Source organism: Acomys russatus, chromosome 23, assembly GCF_903995435.1.
Source record: "Acomys russatus chromosome 23, mAcoRus1.1, whole genome shotgun sequence".
Lineage (NCBI taxonomy): Eukaryota > Metazoa > Chordata > Mammalia > Rodentia > Muridae > Acomys > Acomys russatus.
Genome location: NC_067159.1, coordinates 46,895,052 through 46,908,763, shown reverse-complemented (window position 1 = coordinate 46,908,763; position 13,712 = coordinate 46,895,052). Strand labels below are relative to the sequence as shown.

Below are 13,712 nucleotides of genomic sequence, written 5' to 3'. Positions count from 1 at the left end.
CTTACCTTCCTCAGCCTCAGAGCGAGAACGATGGACCTTGTGCACAGGATAAGGGATGCCAGGCAGATCATAATGACAAACACGTCAAACACCAGGACATAGCGAGTGCTCCTCTGAACTGCAGAACAAGACCCAGGGCAAATGTTAAGTATGTCCTGCACCGATTGTGGAGAACGATCTCTTAGCAAGTGGCAGTCTGAAGGGGAATTCAAAGAAAACTCACCTTGTCCATTGTTGAAACAGTAACTATCAGAAGAAAAGTCACAGGGCATTCATTCAGAAGGCCACAGACAAGCTAACACTCTTTGGAGGGAAAGGGTCATGCATGTGCAAATGTAGGCACTACTAACCAATGCACCCATGCTCTTTATAAATATTTACTGCAGAACAGAGTTCAACAGAACGCAATTCATTTGGGCTCCATTCAGAAAGAGGCGAAAATGCCAACATGGCCTAAGTCACTTCACACAACAACACAGACAACAAGTTTGCCTTATTAGGGGCTGGAGAGATGGCTCAGAGGTTAAGAGCACAGGCTGCTCTTCCAGAGGTCCTGAGTTCAACTTCCAGTAACCACATGGTGGCTCACAACCATTTATAAGGAGATCTGGTGCCCTCTTCTGGCCTGCAGGTGTACATGCAGGCAGAGCACTGTATACACAATAAATAAATAAATCCTATGGCCCTGCCATAGGACCGTTTACAAACTTATGCCTAGAACCGACATGCCTGCCTTGGCCAAAACCATGCTTCGCACACACCTGCTTAGATTATTTGTTTGGGGGGTCAAGTTTCAGATTTTCCTTTTTATTGATTGATTCTGTTGCTTGATGGGTTCATACATTTATATACTGTATTCTGATCCCATGCCCCCATCCTCTTAGCTCCCTTGCATTCCTATCAACACCTAGTCCCCTTCCCTGCCTAATATGTGGCTTTTGGTCTGGCTCATGGCCCATCCGTGTGACCATTGCATCAGAACTATGTGTTGGAGCCTGATGGGGTCATGAGTGGGCACCCGACTGAAAGCAGTGATCCGCCCTCCCCCCCCCTCCCGTCACTGAATCTGTTTGTTGCAAACAGTTCATCAGTGTGGGGCGGCAGGGCCTGAGCTCCTCCTCCACCCACGCTTGACTGTGGAGGGGCCCATTCTCGTGCATTCTCAATAACGGCCTCCGCCTCTGCAGCTGCCGTCTGGGGTCCAAATGTGTTAGAAATGGCTGTGCGCTGCTGCCCTGAAGATGGCATTTCACAGCATCCCTCCCGCTCCCTCCACCGCCTTCTCTCGCCATATCTTCTCTCTCTGCTTCCTGGCTGCAGGTTAAGGAGTGAGGCCTCAGTTTACTTCTCCAGGTCTGTGGACTGCTGCCATGTGTGTCTGTCATGATAGACCCTTATCCCTCTAGAACCATAAGTTCAAATAGACCTTCTTCCTATGAGTCCCCTCAGTCATGGTGTTTATCACAACAATAGCAAAGTAACGAAGACAACAACCCATGCTGCATGTGAACTAGTGGGGACTCTCCTGCCTCAGCCCCCAAGTCACTTCGTACCCCGCTGAAACTATTTTGCCTTGTAGAAACAAACATCTTCCAGGCATGAGCTTGGAGACACGGGTTCAGAAATATGCCCTGTCACTTTGGCTAGGGAAGTCCCACACTTCTCAATCCACCCTCCCAAATAGCTGATGTGTAGACACTACCACCGTCTGCCTGTGGGACTCTGACTCGGGGCTACCCAAACTTATGAACTCTCACCCATGCAATAAATAAATGCCATTACTGTTTAGCATGCTGCCTACAGTCTGCCTAGCAACCTATAATGTCATTAACCTGCCCGCAACTAGGTGTGCCAGCTGCCCAGGATATAAAAAAGACAAACTCACCTCCTCTCTCTCTCTCTCTCTCTCTCTCTCTCTCTCTCTCTCTCTCTCATGCCCTTCCCCATTCCCTCCTCTCCCACATTTCTATAATAAACTTCTCCCTATCATATCTGTTGACTGGCATCTTATTTTTCCCATATTTAATAATCATACCTCCCATGGGAGGGGAGCCCTGCCCACCCATTCTTCCAGAGCCTTGTGAGGCCGGCTACAAACTCTAATATAAAATGTAAGTTGATAGAGACCAGAAGCACACTCAGGGAACGTGTTTCAGGAAGCGGGTGAGGTCTGCCTGTGAATGGGAGCACTGCCTGATTTTGCTTTGAGGGGATGTGGGTAACTGTGCATAATGACAAGAGGAGGCAAACAGTCCAGAAACTGAATGGGAAGGAACATTGGAAGCCTTGCAAAATAGCAACCAGAGCCACCAGGTGTCGCCTCTGTGCTTGCCCTACAAACGGAGCTTCTCAAACCATCACAGCTTCAAATGGATCCATCTCCTAAACTTGTTTCTAAGCCTCAGCTTTTTAAAGACTTCACAACCATTCACTTTATTTTAAATGCATGTTTTCCTAGTGACGTGGTCAAGTTTCTTAAGACGTGGGCCATAAGAAAAGCACATTTTAGCAGTTTTCCCATTCAAGTCTGTGAGGCATGTGCTTCTCTCTGTTGGCCACACGGGGGCGCTAGAGCCCCTCCCGTCTGTACACTGGTTGGGGAGATCATTGTTTGGGGAGCCCTGTGGCCCACTTTGGTCTTCATGGTGACGACTGCAAATCACATTTTATATATGACAAAGGTTACTTTCCCCCCAGGACGTAGCTGCAGCCTTTACTTGAACTTGAGGGCCTTGTTGGTGTGGGGTTTTGAGTATCTGCTATGGAACAGGAAACCCATTTTATCAGAAACCCAAACTGAGTTTCCTTTAGAGGCATGACTAAAGCCAAAGCTAGAAAAGAAAAAGAAAACTTCAAAATCACCAGCCATCGTACAACTGAAAAGTCAGAAGTGGCTGGAAGAATAATGGTGGTTGGACTAAAAACCAAATGCCTCATATTTTATTTTTCTGGTTATCTGGTCAAATGGGAGTTTGGTTAAACAAAGGTTGCCAATTCACAATGCTCACCACCCTTCAGAGATGTTGCCTGGCCACCAAATAATAGGACAAGATCCAGTATCTTAGACTCTTCTTTTGAGACAGGAATCCCTGTGTAACTTGAACTGTGTCTTCCTCCAGAGTGTGTGGGACACCCTCCTTAGCTCAACAGGGCCATTTAAGTACATGGCCCATGAGGTGACTGAGGAAATGTCCCTATGTTTATTCAGGCTGCTATCTGTGCTCTGGGGTCTTGACTTTTCTCTGGTGTCCAAGGCTTGGATCAAAACATAGTCCCTCCGAGAATCATTTCAGGATTCCTACTCGGCCCTGGTCAAGATTATCATTTGTCTTCTTCCTCAGACCTTTCATACCTCCCCACCTGTGCCTACCCATCATGCACCTGTACCTACCCATCATGCACCAGAGAGCTGGTCACACCAGTCACCCTCAGTAAGGCTTTTCCTTCTCACTGGAGCTGAGCAACTCTGATGACTCCTGTCCCATCGCTTGGAACCAACACCCTCAACAAATAAGTCATTGCTCTTGCTTTGTGGAGAAAGATTGTAAGACAGAGAGGCCAAGAAATAGGTCCAAGTCCCCAAACATGGCAATTAGAACCAGAATGCAAACCTAAGCCACTGACTCACACTAAGTCCTCAAGAGTAGCAATAAACACTTGCTGACTTGGACGAAGTACCAAGGTCTTAGGACTAGTGGTTGAGCTTGGTTGTTCTGTACCTTTCTTCCCACTATTGGCTATGCCAATTGTGTAGGTTCCCTAAGTCCCCAAGCCTTCCTGTAACCCACAAAGGGCAGGCTGCATAGCACACTTACCAGACCCAGATATGTTTGTGGCTTTGCATTCTTCTATGTTGGCCTCGCTGTTAAAATAGATTTTGATTTTTCCGCTGTGGGCTTTGTTGTCAAAGGTAATCTAGAGACAGAAATGGAGAGGCTATAGTCCAACTGGAGGTGGGAGTTGTCAGGTCAGCTCCTTACGAATGTCAGCAACACCCAGACAGTACTCTGATACAAAGAGGTTGCACCAATGAATACACCTCGGCACATAGCTAGCTGTGATTGATCTTATAAAACATGACCTTAAGCAGCTTGGGAAGAAAAGGGGATTATTTCAGTGTATACTTCCTGGTCACACTCCATCACAGGAAGTGACAGCAGGAAGTAAAGTTCACACCATAGAGGAAGGTTGCTTACTGGCTGGCTTAAGACCTTCGCTCAGCCTGCTTTTTTTTTTTTTTTTTTTTTTTTTTTTTTTATCCAGCCCAGGACAACCTGCCCAAGGATGGCAGCGCCCACATTGGGGTTAGCTCTCCTCCATCACTCAGCAGCCAGGATAACGCCACACAGAGATGTTCACTGGCCAGTTTGATCTGGCTAATCCTCCAGTGGCCACTCTGTCAGATCGCGCTGGGCTGTGGCAAGCTGACAGCTGGAGCTAACTAGGAGAATTCCTTCCAACTTGCTTTTAGTGATGAAAACTACACTGGAAAGGGGAGAAGGACTTCTGTGGGTGCTGGGGATCTGAATTTGGAACCTGGTGCTTTACACGTTGAGCCGCCTTCCCAACCCAGACAGTAGTAAGGGACTGGCTCCATGTTCACATCAAACAGTCTCCAGATAAGTGGCACCATGCCCTCGCCAAAGCTCCTGCAACACAGCAGTACCTACTGTCTGTAGGGCCAGTGCTTATCCTTCTCTGCAAAAGCCGTAGGGAACAGACCAGACAGGGGCTGACAGAAAACAGAGACACTTGCCATATTCTGAAAGACGTAGCAGTCTGGTACCTCTCGGGAATGAACGGCCTGTAGGTCAATTCCTCTGAGGGCAAAAGAGATATCCACTTGCACAAGCCTTAAAAAAAAAGCACAGTAAAAGGCTTAACTCTCAGCGTCACGAGACTCCTGCCTGCCCCTCCCTCACCCACACCCGGGCTTCCTCTCCTGTGCATTTGAGACTCGATGTGATTACCTATAAAAGTCCAGCCTGAAGAAAGATGTCTGCGTCCAGTCCTCAGGCTCCTTGGCAAGCACCTGGACGTCTAGGTGAATGCATTCTAGAGCAACAAATAGACGAGGAATGGTCACTTCCAGCAAGAGTCCAACGCTGAAATGAGTACAGCAGCCGTGTGATGAGAGGCAGGACCCTTTGAAAGTCTCAAACCATCTGCCAACAGGGAGCACAGCAACCCTTCAGTGGAGGAGCCAGCCGGCAAGTGCCACTTTCACCCAGGGGCTGTGCCAACATCACCGGTCTCAAGAAGAGACAGGCATCAGGTGCGCCCTACACTGGGAAGGAACCATCACCTGTGCACTATTCCTTCCCCGGATGCACAGCCTCAGCCAGTCATGATGAGACAAAAGTGCCTGACAAAAGATTCTCTTTAAAAATGTAGAGATCAGCAGGGCACATGCAGAAAGACCTTTAACCTTAGCATTCAGGAGGAAGAGGCTGGCAGAGCTCTGTCTTGGTCCTTGTCTTGTCTTGTCTTGGTCCACATAATAAGTTTCAGTCAAGCCAGGACTACAGACCGCCCCCCCCATAGAGATTAGCCTCTGAACTGTGTGGCCCAGCATCATTGCTTCACAGGGCAGGAAGGGGAGGAGGTCCAGAGGTGAGGACTGGCAAGGTCACGGACACTTGTGACGGAGCTACACACCTGCTATGCTGTCTGTGGTATGGAGAGGACAGGACTGAAGGCAAGCTGGCTCCCAGTGTGTTGTGTAGATCTCTATGGCCTCAGAAAATCAACTCCTAATTGTCTAATTAATATGTTAACTGCAATATGAGGTCATTGAGAACAAGAGTACAACTCTGCTACATCCGGTTAAACCCTCACAGCCACCAGTGTAGCTGGCACTCTAACCATGGCCCTGACATGTGGGATCTATTTGTGCTTAATAAAAGGGGGCTATCCTGGGCTAAATGCAAGGGTACAGGACTGAATAGATAATCTGTGAAACAAAAGACTACAGGCAATGTGCTGTGGTCATATTTGTTCTCTGGTTGCTAAACTGTTCTTTATTCTTCAATGCAAACATGAGAGACAGGCAGTATTGACAGGCAGGTCAAGAAACTTCTCTGTGGTTGCATAACCATTTGCTGTCTGTCAATAATTAAGCCCACCTATTCTTGCCTTCATATCCTGAGTTCTACTGAGGTTGACACTTCTTCCTGATTTTAGATCCCCTTCCATGCATACATTAGAGGAAGCCTGCTAGGGAGGTGAATGTCCATGGGTTGACCTTACACATTGCAGGAAGCTCCTAGGCTTTTTCTTAACCTACTTAGAGAATAACCCTTCCACGTGCTAAATACCAACAATAGCCTATGCGGCCAGCTCACCTGGTTGGCTAGCTTCAGAAATAATACAGAGGATATTAAGCATACATTGCTAAATGTTGTCCAGTTTTTCTTTAAATTAATGGAATAGTGCTCACTTTGGCAGCACATTTACTAAAATTGGACCGGTACAGAGAAGATTAGCATGGCCCCTGCCCAAGGATGACACACAAATTCGTGAAGGGTTCCTTATTTTCATAAAGTACAACGTAACCATTGCTACAATCCAGGGACCCACAAAAGATAAATTACAAGGAGGGTCCAAGGATGCTTGAATCCCACTCAGAAGGGGAAATAAAATAGGCATTGGAGGTAGATGAACAGAGAGGGGACAGGGAAGGAGATGGGCTGGGGAGTAGGAGTAGGGAGAGCAGAGGAGACAGGGCCAGCTGAGAGAATGAAAATGGGGTGGGGATTGAGAACATTACTGGGGCTTGCCAGAAACCTGGGATAGAGGAGGCCCCAGGAAGTCTATGGAGGTCACCCTAACTGAGACTTCCAGAAGCAGGGGATATGGAGCCTAAATTGGCCACCTCCTGTAGCCAGGCAGGACTCTCAGTGAAGGGATAAGGACACCAACCCACTCACAAAACCAAGCACATTAGATAAGGGACACTCAAGCTGTATTAAAATGGTGGTCACTTCGCTATTAAGGAATTTTATTTGCAAGATCCACAACAGTCCCTTTAGTAAGGCATAACAGTAATGTCATTTTGGGGGCAGAAAAGAGAGTCCTCCCATCAGAACAAACAAGAACCAAACTCAATTTGATCGACACAAGCATTTCTGCACCCTGAGCTTCAGACCCCTGGGTGGTTAGCCACACAGGCAGTTTTCTGCACTTGAACACTGAAGGATGATTTCCTATGTAGCAAAGGAAATGTCGCATTTATGAGTGGCTAAGATAGGACAGTGTCTACCAAGCCTTCTCCTTAACCCACAACCACATCCCAAGGGAGTCACGTGTAACCATTTCTATCATCTGAAGGCTTCTAGCAATGTGTTAAGTCAAGGCATATTTACCTCATTGGCAGGCTTTCTCTAATTTATACATGAAAATTAAGAATAAAATATTTTAAAGTTGCATTTATTTATCATGTATACAGAGTTTTGCCTGCATGCCAGAAGAGGGCACTAGATCTAGGTGTAGATGGTTGTGAGCCACCATGTGGTTGCTGGGAATTGAGCGCAGGACTTTTGGAAGAGCAGCCAGTGCTCTTAACCATCTCTCCAGCCCCAAACCTCTTTGTTTGCTTCTTTCTTTCTTTCTTTCTTTCTTTCTTTCTTTCTTTCTTCTTTTTTTCTTTCTTTCTTTCTTTCTTTCTTTCTTTCTTTCTCCTCCTCCTCCTTTTTGTTTTTTGAGACAGAGTTTCGGTGTGTAGCCCTGGCTGTCCTAGACTCACTTTGTGTACCAGGCTGTACTTGAATTCACAAAGATTTGCCTGCCTTTGCCTCTGTCTCTCTAGTGCTGGGATAAAAGTCATGTGCAACCATGAATACTATTCTTTTTTCCAATGTATTCATTTATTGTTTGTTATTTATATAATATTCTGCCACCTGTGAGGCAGCAGGCCAGAAGAGGGCACTAGATTTCATTATAGATGGTTATGAGCCACTCTGTGCTTGCTGGGAATTGAACTCAGGATCTTTGGGAGAACAGCCAGTGTTCTTAACCTCTGAACAAAATCTTTATACTTTTCAATACATTGACAGAGTCTCTTTGACAAGTTATAATTAATAAGTTCAGAGAATGCAATGAATACACTTAGGCAATATCTCTTAAAGTCAAATTAATAATCTGCTTCTCCATTTACTCTAAATTATTCCATATGCTTATAGAAAGAAAATGAACAATAATATCACTGTCTAATACTTGGGGAATAAATAAAACTTGCCTCTCAGTCCTGTCCATCTTGCCGAGCCATTGATACTGACTTTGGCCACATTTCTTTAAGCAATTTTCTGAGAAAACTCAATCAGAAAAACAAACAAACAAACATAACATAACATAACATTTGTGTGACTGGGAAACTGTTGTGTGGTGCATCCCATTTGAGTCCCACAACTTCAGAAGGAAAGTGGTACCCAGATGAGAGTGCCCCCATGTCAGAGGAGTCATCTGCATGGCGAGGCTTGGCTGAGCTCCTATGTAAGAGATTCCAAGTGATGCTAAATCAACCCTGACTGATTCCCTCTGGTGTTGAGCATTCCTTCCTTAAAGGGCGTGGGCATTGAGGGTTGTCACTGCTAAGACTCAGAAAGCTGAGGAGACGTACAGGGCTTAGGAAACTGAAAGTTACAAGATCCACAAAACCTTCTCTGAGGTCATGAAAGCAGAGAACACTTGCTGGGTCAGGTGATCTCTTACTGGAACAGGGCCTGTGGGATGCAGCTTTTGGAAGTCATCACAAGTGCTGGGCGTGCTTTCCACAGGAAGCAGCTGCCTTTGAGTCACCCGTAGTTCTGTAAGTAACCCCAGTCAACGCCTGGGTTCACTAAGCTACTGGTGGGTGGAATCGGTTCCTTGGTCTATCATTGATGCCCTAGCTGGAACAAATACATGTTTGTGCACATTTGCCTAGGAAAAGCCATACAACCACCACCCAGGTCTCAGAAACGGAGAGTGTGAATGTTTCAGTGGTGGTGGCTAAATTACCAAGGAACTGTCCCCATGTCGGTCTCTAAGAGCAGCCTGGAAGCCAGACAGTGCATGGACCAATAGGACCCAGTGACTAATTCTCTCAGGATCCAGAGTGCAGGGCACACCTGCTCACATATGGATTCTGTATGGCCAACTCAAGGAAACCAGTAAAACCCCCATACTGGGAGGGGACTTCCTGTGTTACCAAAGTGCCTTGAAATCAGAGTAAGAAATACAGCTAAACAAACTGTGTGATGTCATCCTTTAGCTAAAGCCCATCCCACTCTTTGCACCCCTCCTCCTGCATTGCTAGGTACTTGAAAGCCAAAATGGGTTAGCTTTGGCAACTCCGTGATAGGAAACAGACAGTAAGCGCCTTGGACTTGTTGACTAAACAGCAAAACCTTCGAAGTCTTAAAGCACAGACTGCGTGCTCACAGAATAGCACAAGGTGACTTTACAGGGTTAGCTGAGAAGTTTTTGTCAAGTAACCTCTCAAAAGAAAGGATAAACATTGTTAACTATAATTCACCTTTGAAAGGCACTTTATAAGCAAGAGAGCCGGCCTGGTGGCGCACAGTGAGGTTCCAGCCCTCCACAAGGAGCAGCAGAAGCATCAGTGGTTACGCGCACTTACTGAAGGATTTTAAAATGTATGAGAGAGATACACAGAAACACTGCTCCTTCCCGTCACCAGGAACACGCAATTGCTAGCTTGTCACAGAAGATGACACAGTCCCGTGATGAAATGGTCACTACTGTTACCTGTCTCAATGTCACTGTCAATATTCAGGGTCTCATTAGAAGAAAACATGGCCTCTGTCTTGTAATGCTGCTTACAGAATTTCAAGGCAGTTCTATTGTCTTCATTTTCTCCGTAACTGAGGGTTGCCAGAGAGATGTTCCTCAGATGACCATACTGTTAAAAAAAAAAAAAAAACAGTTAAATTATAGTTAAATAAGCCACATCCATACCATATGGAATGCACTTTTATCTACTTTTATTGCTTATACAATACTTTTTGGGAGCATTGTCCAATCTGACACAGCACAACATCATTTTCTTCAGTCAAACCGGGGCACACTGCACCATAGAACTCTATGCTGCAGCAATATCCTGAGGGCCACTCCTGACTTCCTCCCAGCCAAGGTCTCACCCACCTCTCAAAACTTATCTCATACTATGGTCCCTTGGCCCTTTCCCGTAAAGGTCAGCTAGCCTCCAGGCACCTCCCAGAGCTTGAAGACATACTTCTACCTCTGGTTTTTTAGTTCTCTCTTCCTGGGACTCCATCTGTGCGTACTGAGTTCCCTCGTGTGAGTCTTGCTCAAACACCACCACTACAATGAGGTGTTCCCTCACGTAGCTCATGAAAAACTGCTAATACCAAAACCTCACTTTGTGCCTCATCATTACAACATTATCAATTATATTTAGTTAAAATAATAAAAGCAAGTAAAAATTCAAAAGTGTAGGAAATTGCAAACGTCCGTCTCATTCTAGAAAGATCCCCATCTCCTCCTTTGCTTCATTGACTATTTGAATCATCCATGTGTCACAGGTCACACTTACACAACTAACACCCTCTCACGTTAACACGATTCTGATACTGGCTCTCATCACCAACAGGGCTTCACTTGCCTCCATCTTTGTCACTATGACTTTTCTAGGAAACATTTACATCACAGGAATGTTGCAAACAACTATTAATTGCTTCAAGAACACTGCATACAGGTGGTACAGGACTTTAATCCCAACACTCAGGAGGCAAAAGCAGGTGGATCTCCATGAGTTTGAGACCAGCACAATCTACATAGCAAGCTCCAGGCCAGCCAGGGATACATACATAGTGAGACCCTGTCTCAAAAGAATAAAGCAAAACCTCATCAGTTTGGCTAACAATTACAAATTTTCGTCTTACAACAACTTCAAGACCCTGTGACTTCTCCCCCAGCCTACGAATGCTATTATATTCATTGATCTTAAACTACTGCAACATGGTCTTCACCCAATTCAATCAAGGTCCTTCTACATGAAAGGGCTCCCCCGCCCCACCCAAGCACCACTGAGAATGGCCAAAGGAATTTCTTCTTTATTGCTGCCAGCAAGAAACTCAGCTGTGCTTAGTAGCATGCTGTGGGTACTCTCTGCCATTACAGAGGCAGCCTTCCATACCATAATCTCATGTCTCTCCACTTATCTAGCTCTCTCTTCTAGACAAGCCAGAATCCAGATATGTTGTATTCACTTCTACATCATCAATGTGCAGTACTTGTCAAATACCGGGAACTCAAATACTTATTGAATTAATGAACAGGGGAAAAATCCATTACCCCTAAGTGCTTCTGTCAGGTCTACCAATCTCACACTCAATCATTGTCATATTGTTCATGTTTAGCCAGGATTATTAATGCTATGGCATCAAATCTGAGAGCACTACATACTGTCAGATCGGGTTTCAAACTTACACCAAACCTGATTTTATAATCTCTTAACTCTTTGTTCTGAGGCAATTTCCCCAACATAGTTGTTGAAAATCAATAAAATAAAAAGACTAAAACCTAAAACAAAACAATTAAATGGGCAGTTTTGCTATTAGTGTCTGAAGAAACAGGAAAGATCTTAGCAGGTTGTGAGAAATTTGCATGAGATAATAGTGTTTGTTAGTTACTAAGACAACACAGTCATGTGTCTATATATGTCATTTGAAACACTTGCCTGCTTTATAGCAAAAAATATGCTCTCATATGTGTCCTCTTGAGTGTACAGGCTACAGCTGTAGTCATCTTCATCAACTCCGGAAAAGCCTTTCAAAAACAGATGCTTAAAGGCAACAGTGTTATCTTCTTTGAAGACCACCACCAACTGGTTACCCAGGCCAAACCGAACAAGCTACAAAAGAAGACAGGGATGTGGCTGTTACCATTTACCCAGGAAAGAAAACGACTTCTGACCTTTAGCAATTCTCTCCTTCAAGCATCTGAAGGAAAATATCCGTTCCTTGATTTGCGCATTAAGAACAACAATACCAAAAACAAGAGCCCCAGAGGAGAACCAGCTCATTACACTACATCAGCAGTTCTTGGTATAAGACTGCGTCAGGACTCAGAAAACAGTCCAAAGAATGGTGCTTGGGTGTGCCCAGAGCCTTGAGCTGAAGAAGCAGCCTTAAGGCCAGGCTTCTCCCATGCTGCCTTCAGAAAGACAGAGCTCTCAGGTGTCCCTCTTTCTCAGCAGGAGAAAAGACGGGTGACAGACACCACACCCAGGACTTTGCTCCAGGATGTTCTCCTCTAGGATGTCTGCCTCCTTAAAGATCACTTCCTGCTACGCACAGTGACAATGCCAGCATCAGGAGGCAAAGGCAGAAGGACTGCCGTGAGTCTAAGGCCAGCCATGCTATAAAATGGGCCCTGTCTCAACATCCCCCTCCCAAAAGTATCTGTTTACTGACACAAAGTTAAATACCCACGGAGTCTCTTCACCAGGCCCAATAGTTCTCTCAGATCACATAAATAAGAAAAACAGCTAGTACCAAAGTTATGTAAGAAATCAGGAACCTGTGCATAATGCTATGCCCGTGCACACAGTATCACACAAACATGATCCCCCTTCACGCACATTGTGCATATGTGTACATCCTTGCAATGCTTGCCTTCACCCCTACACTCTGTCACACACAGCATACACACACAGACACACATACACACACACGTGCACACATGTATGCATACCTTCACTCTTCACTCTGTCACACAGAGGGTACTGTCATTCAAGGCTACACACACACACACACACACACACACACACACACACACACACACACATTCTCATTTGCAAGCAACTGTGGTGAAGGCAAACCTCAGCAAGCCTCCCTCACACCCCTTTCCACTTCCCCAAACTAGAATGTTTCCTCCAAGTGCTCACCCAGCTAAATCACAGGGGCACCTTGAACTGTTCCTCATGCGTGGAATCAGGAAAGTGGACTGGGTGGCCCTAACAGTTGTCGCATCCTGTGTCACTAAGCGTGCTATCCACATAACAATGCGCAAATCAAACAGTTCAGCCCCTGAGACTAATGAGATTGGCACAAGAACTTCACAGCGGTTTATAGTTTTAGTTTTTGTATTTTGTTTGGTTGGGTGTTTTAATGTCTTTCTGTGTGTGCATGTTTGTATGCATGTCCACATGTGTGTATGTGCATATGTGTGTGGAGACCTGCAAGTTGACACTGTGAGTCCTTCTTGATCATTCTCCACCTTATATGTTGGAGCAGAGTCTCTCACGTGAACCCAGAGCTTGCCAGTTTGGCTATTCTAGCTAGCCAGCTTGATCTGAGAAAGCCTCGTCTCTTCCTCCCATACAGGCAGGCTGCTGTGCCTTCCCACCTTTACATGGGTGCTTAGAATCTGAACACTGATCTTCACAGCTACACAAGGGCACTTTACCCACTAATCCATTTTCACAGCCTATATTTAACCTTTTTTATTTTATTTTATTTTTTATTTTGGTAACCCACTGAATCCAGTTAGTGCTGAATGTAGGAACGTATTCTGTTTGTTTTTGACAAACCATGTTTTCAGCAACTGCTATGGGCCAAGCCTCACGCTAACAGCTTCATTTGCATTATCTTGCCCATTCCTACAACCAGCCCTGGTCACCATGTCACTGCCACAAGCCCACATGTTACTCAGCCAGTAACTGGATTAGCCTTTGTGAAATTGGCCCA

At 45.5% G+C, this 13,712-nt stretch overlaps 1 protein-coding gene and 1 non-coding gene across 2 annotated transcripts in view; one reads left to right on the top strand and one right to left on the bottom strand.

The window, feature by feature from the left end:
• The window catches only part of Mcoln2 (mucolipin TRP cation channel 2), a 42,642-nt gene that overhangs the window by 14,388 nt on the left and 14,542 nt on the right, over positions 1–13,712 (bottom strand). Inside the window, exons 3-8 of the mRNA XM_051165547.1 lie at positions 11,702–11,875; positions 9,748–9,901; positions 4,971–5,055; positions 4,757–4,853; positions 3,816–3,915; positions 6–118 (exon numbers count right to left, since the gene is read on the bottom strand). Coding sequence (XP_051021504.1) covers positions 6–118; positions 3,816–3,915; positions 4,757–4,853; positions 4,971–5,055; positions 9,748–9,901; positions 11,702–11,875 — 723 coding nt within the window. The remainder of the gene's footprint in view (positions 1–5; positions 119–3,815; positions 3,916–4,756; positions 4,854–4,970; positions 5,056–9,747; positions 9,902–11,701; positions 11,876–13,712) is intronic.
• LOC127206764 (U6 spliceosomal RNA) lies at positions 6,432–6,538 on the top strand. Its single transcript, XR_007832860.1, has one exon. It is a non-coding gene; the product is annotated as a U6 spliceosomal RNA (small nuclear RNA).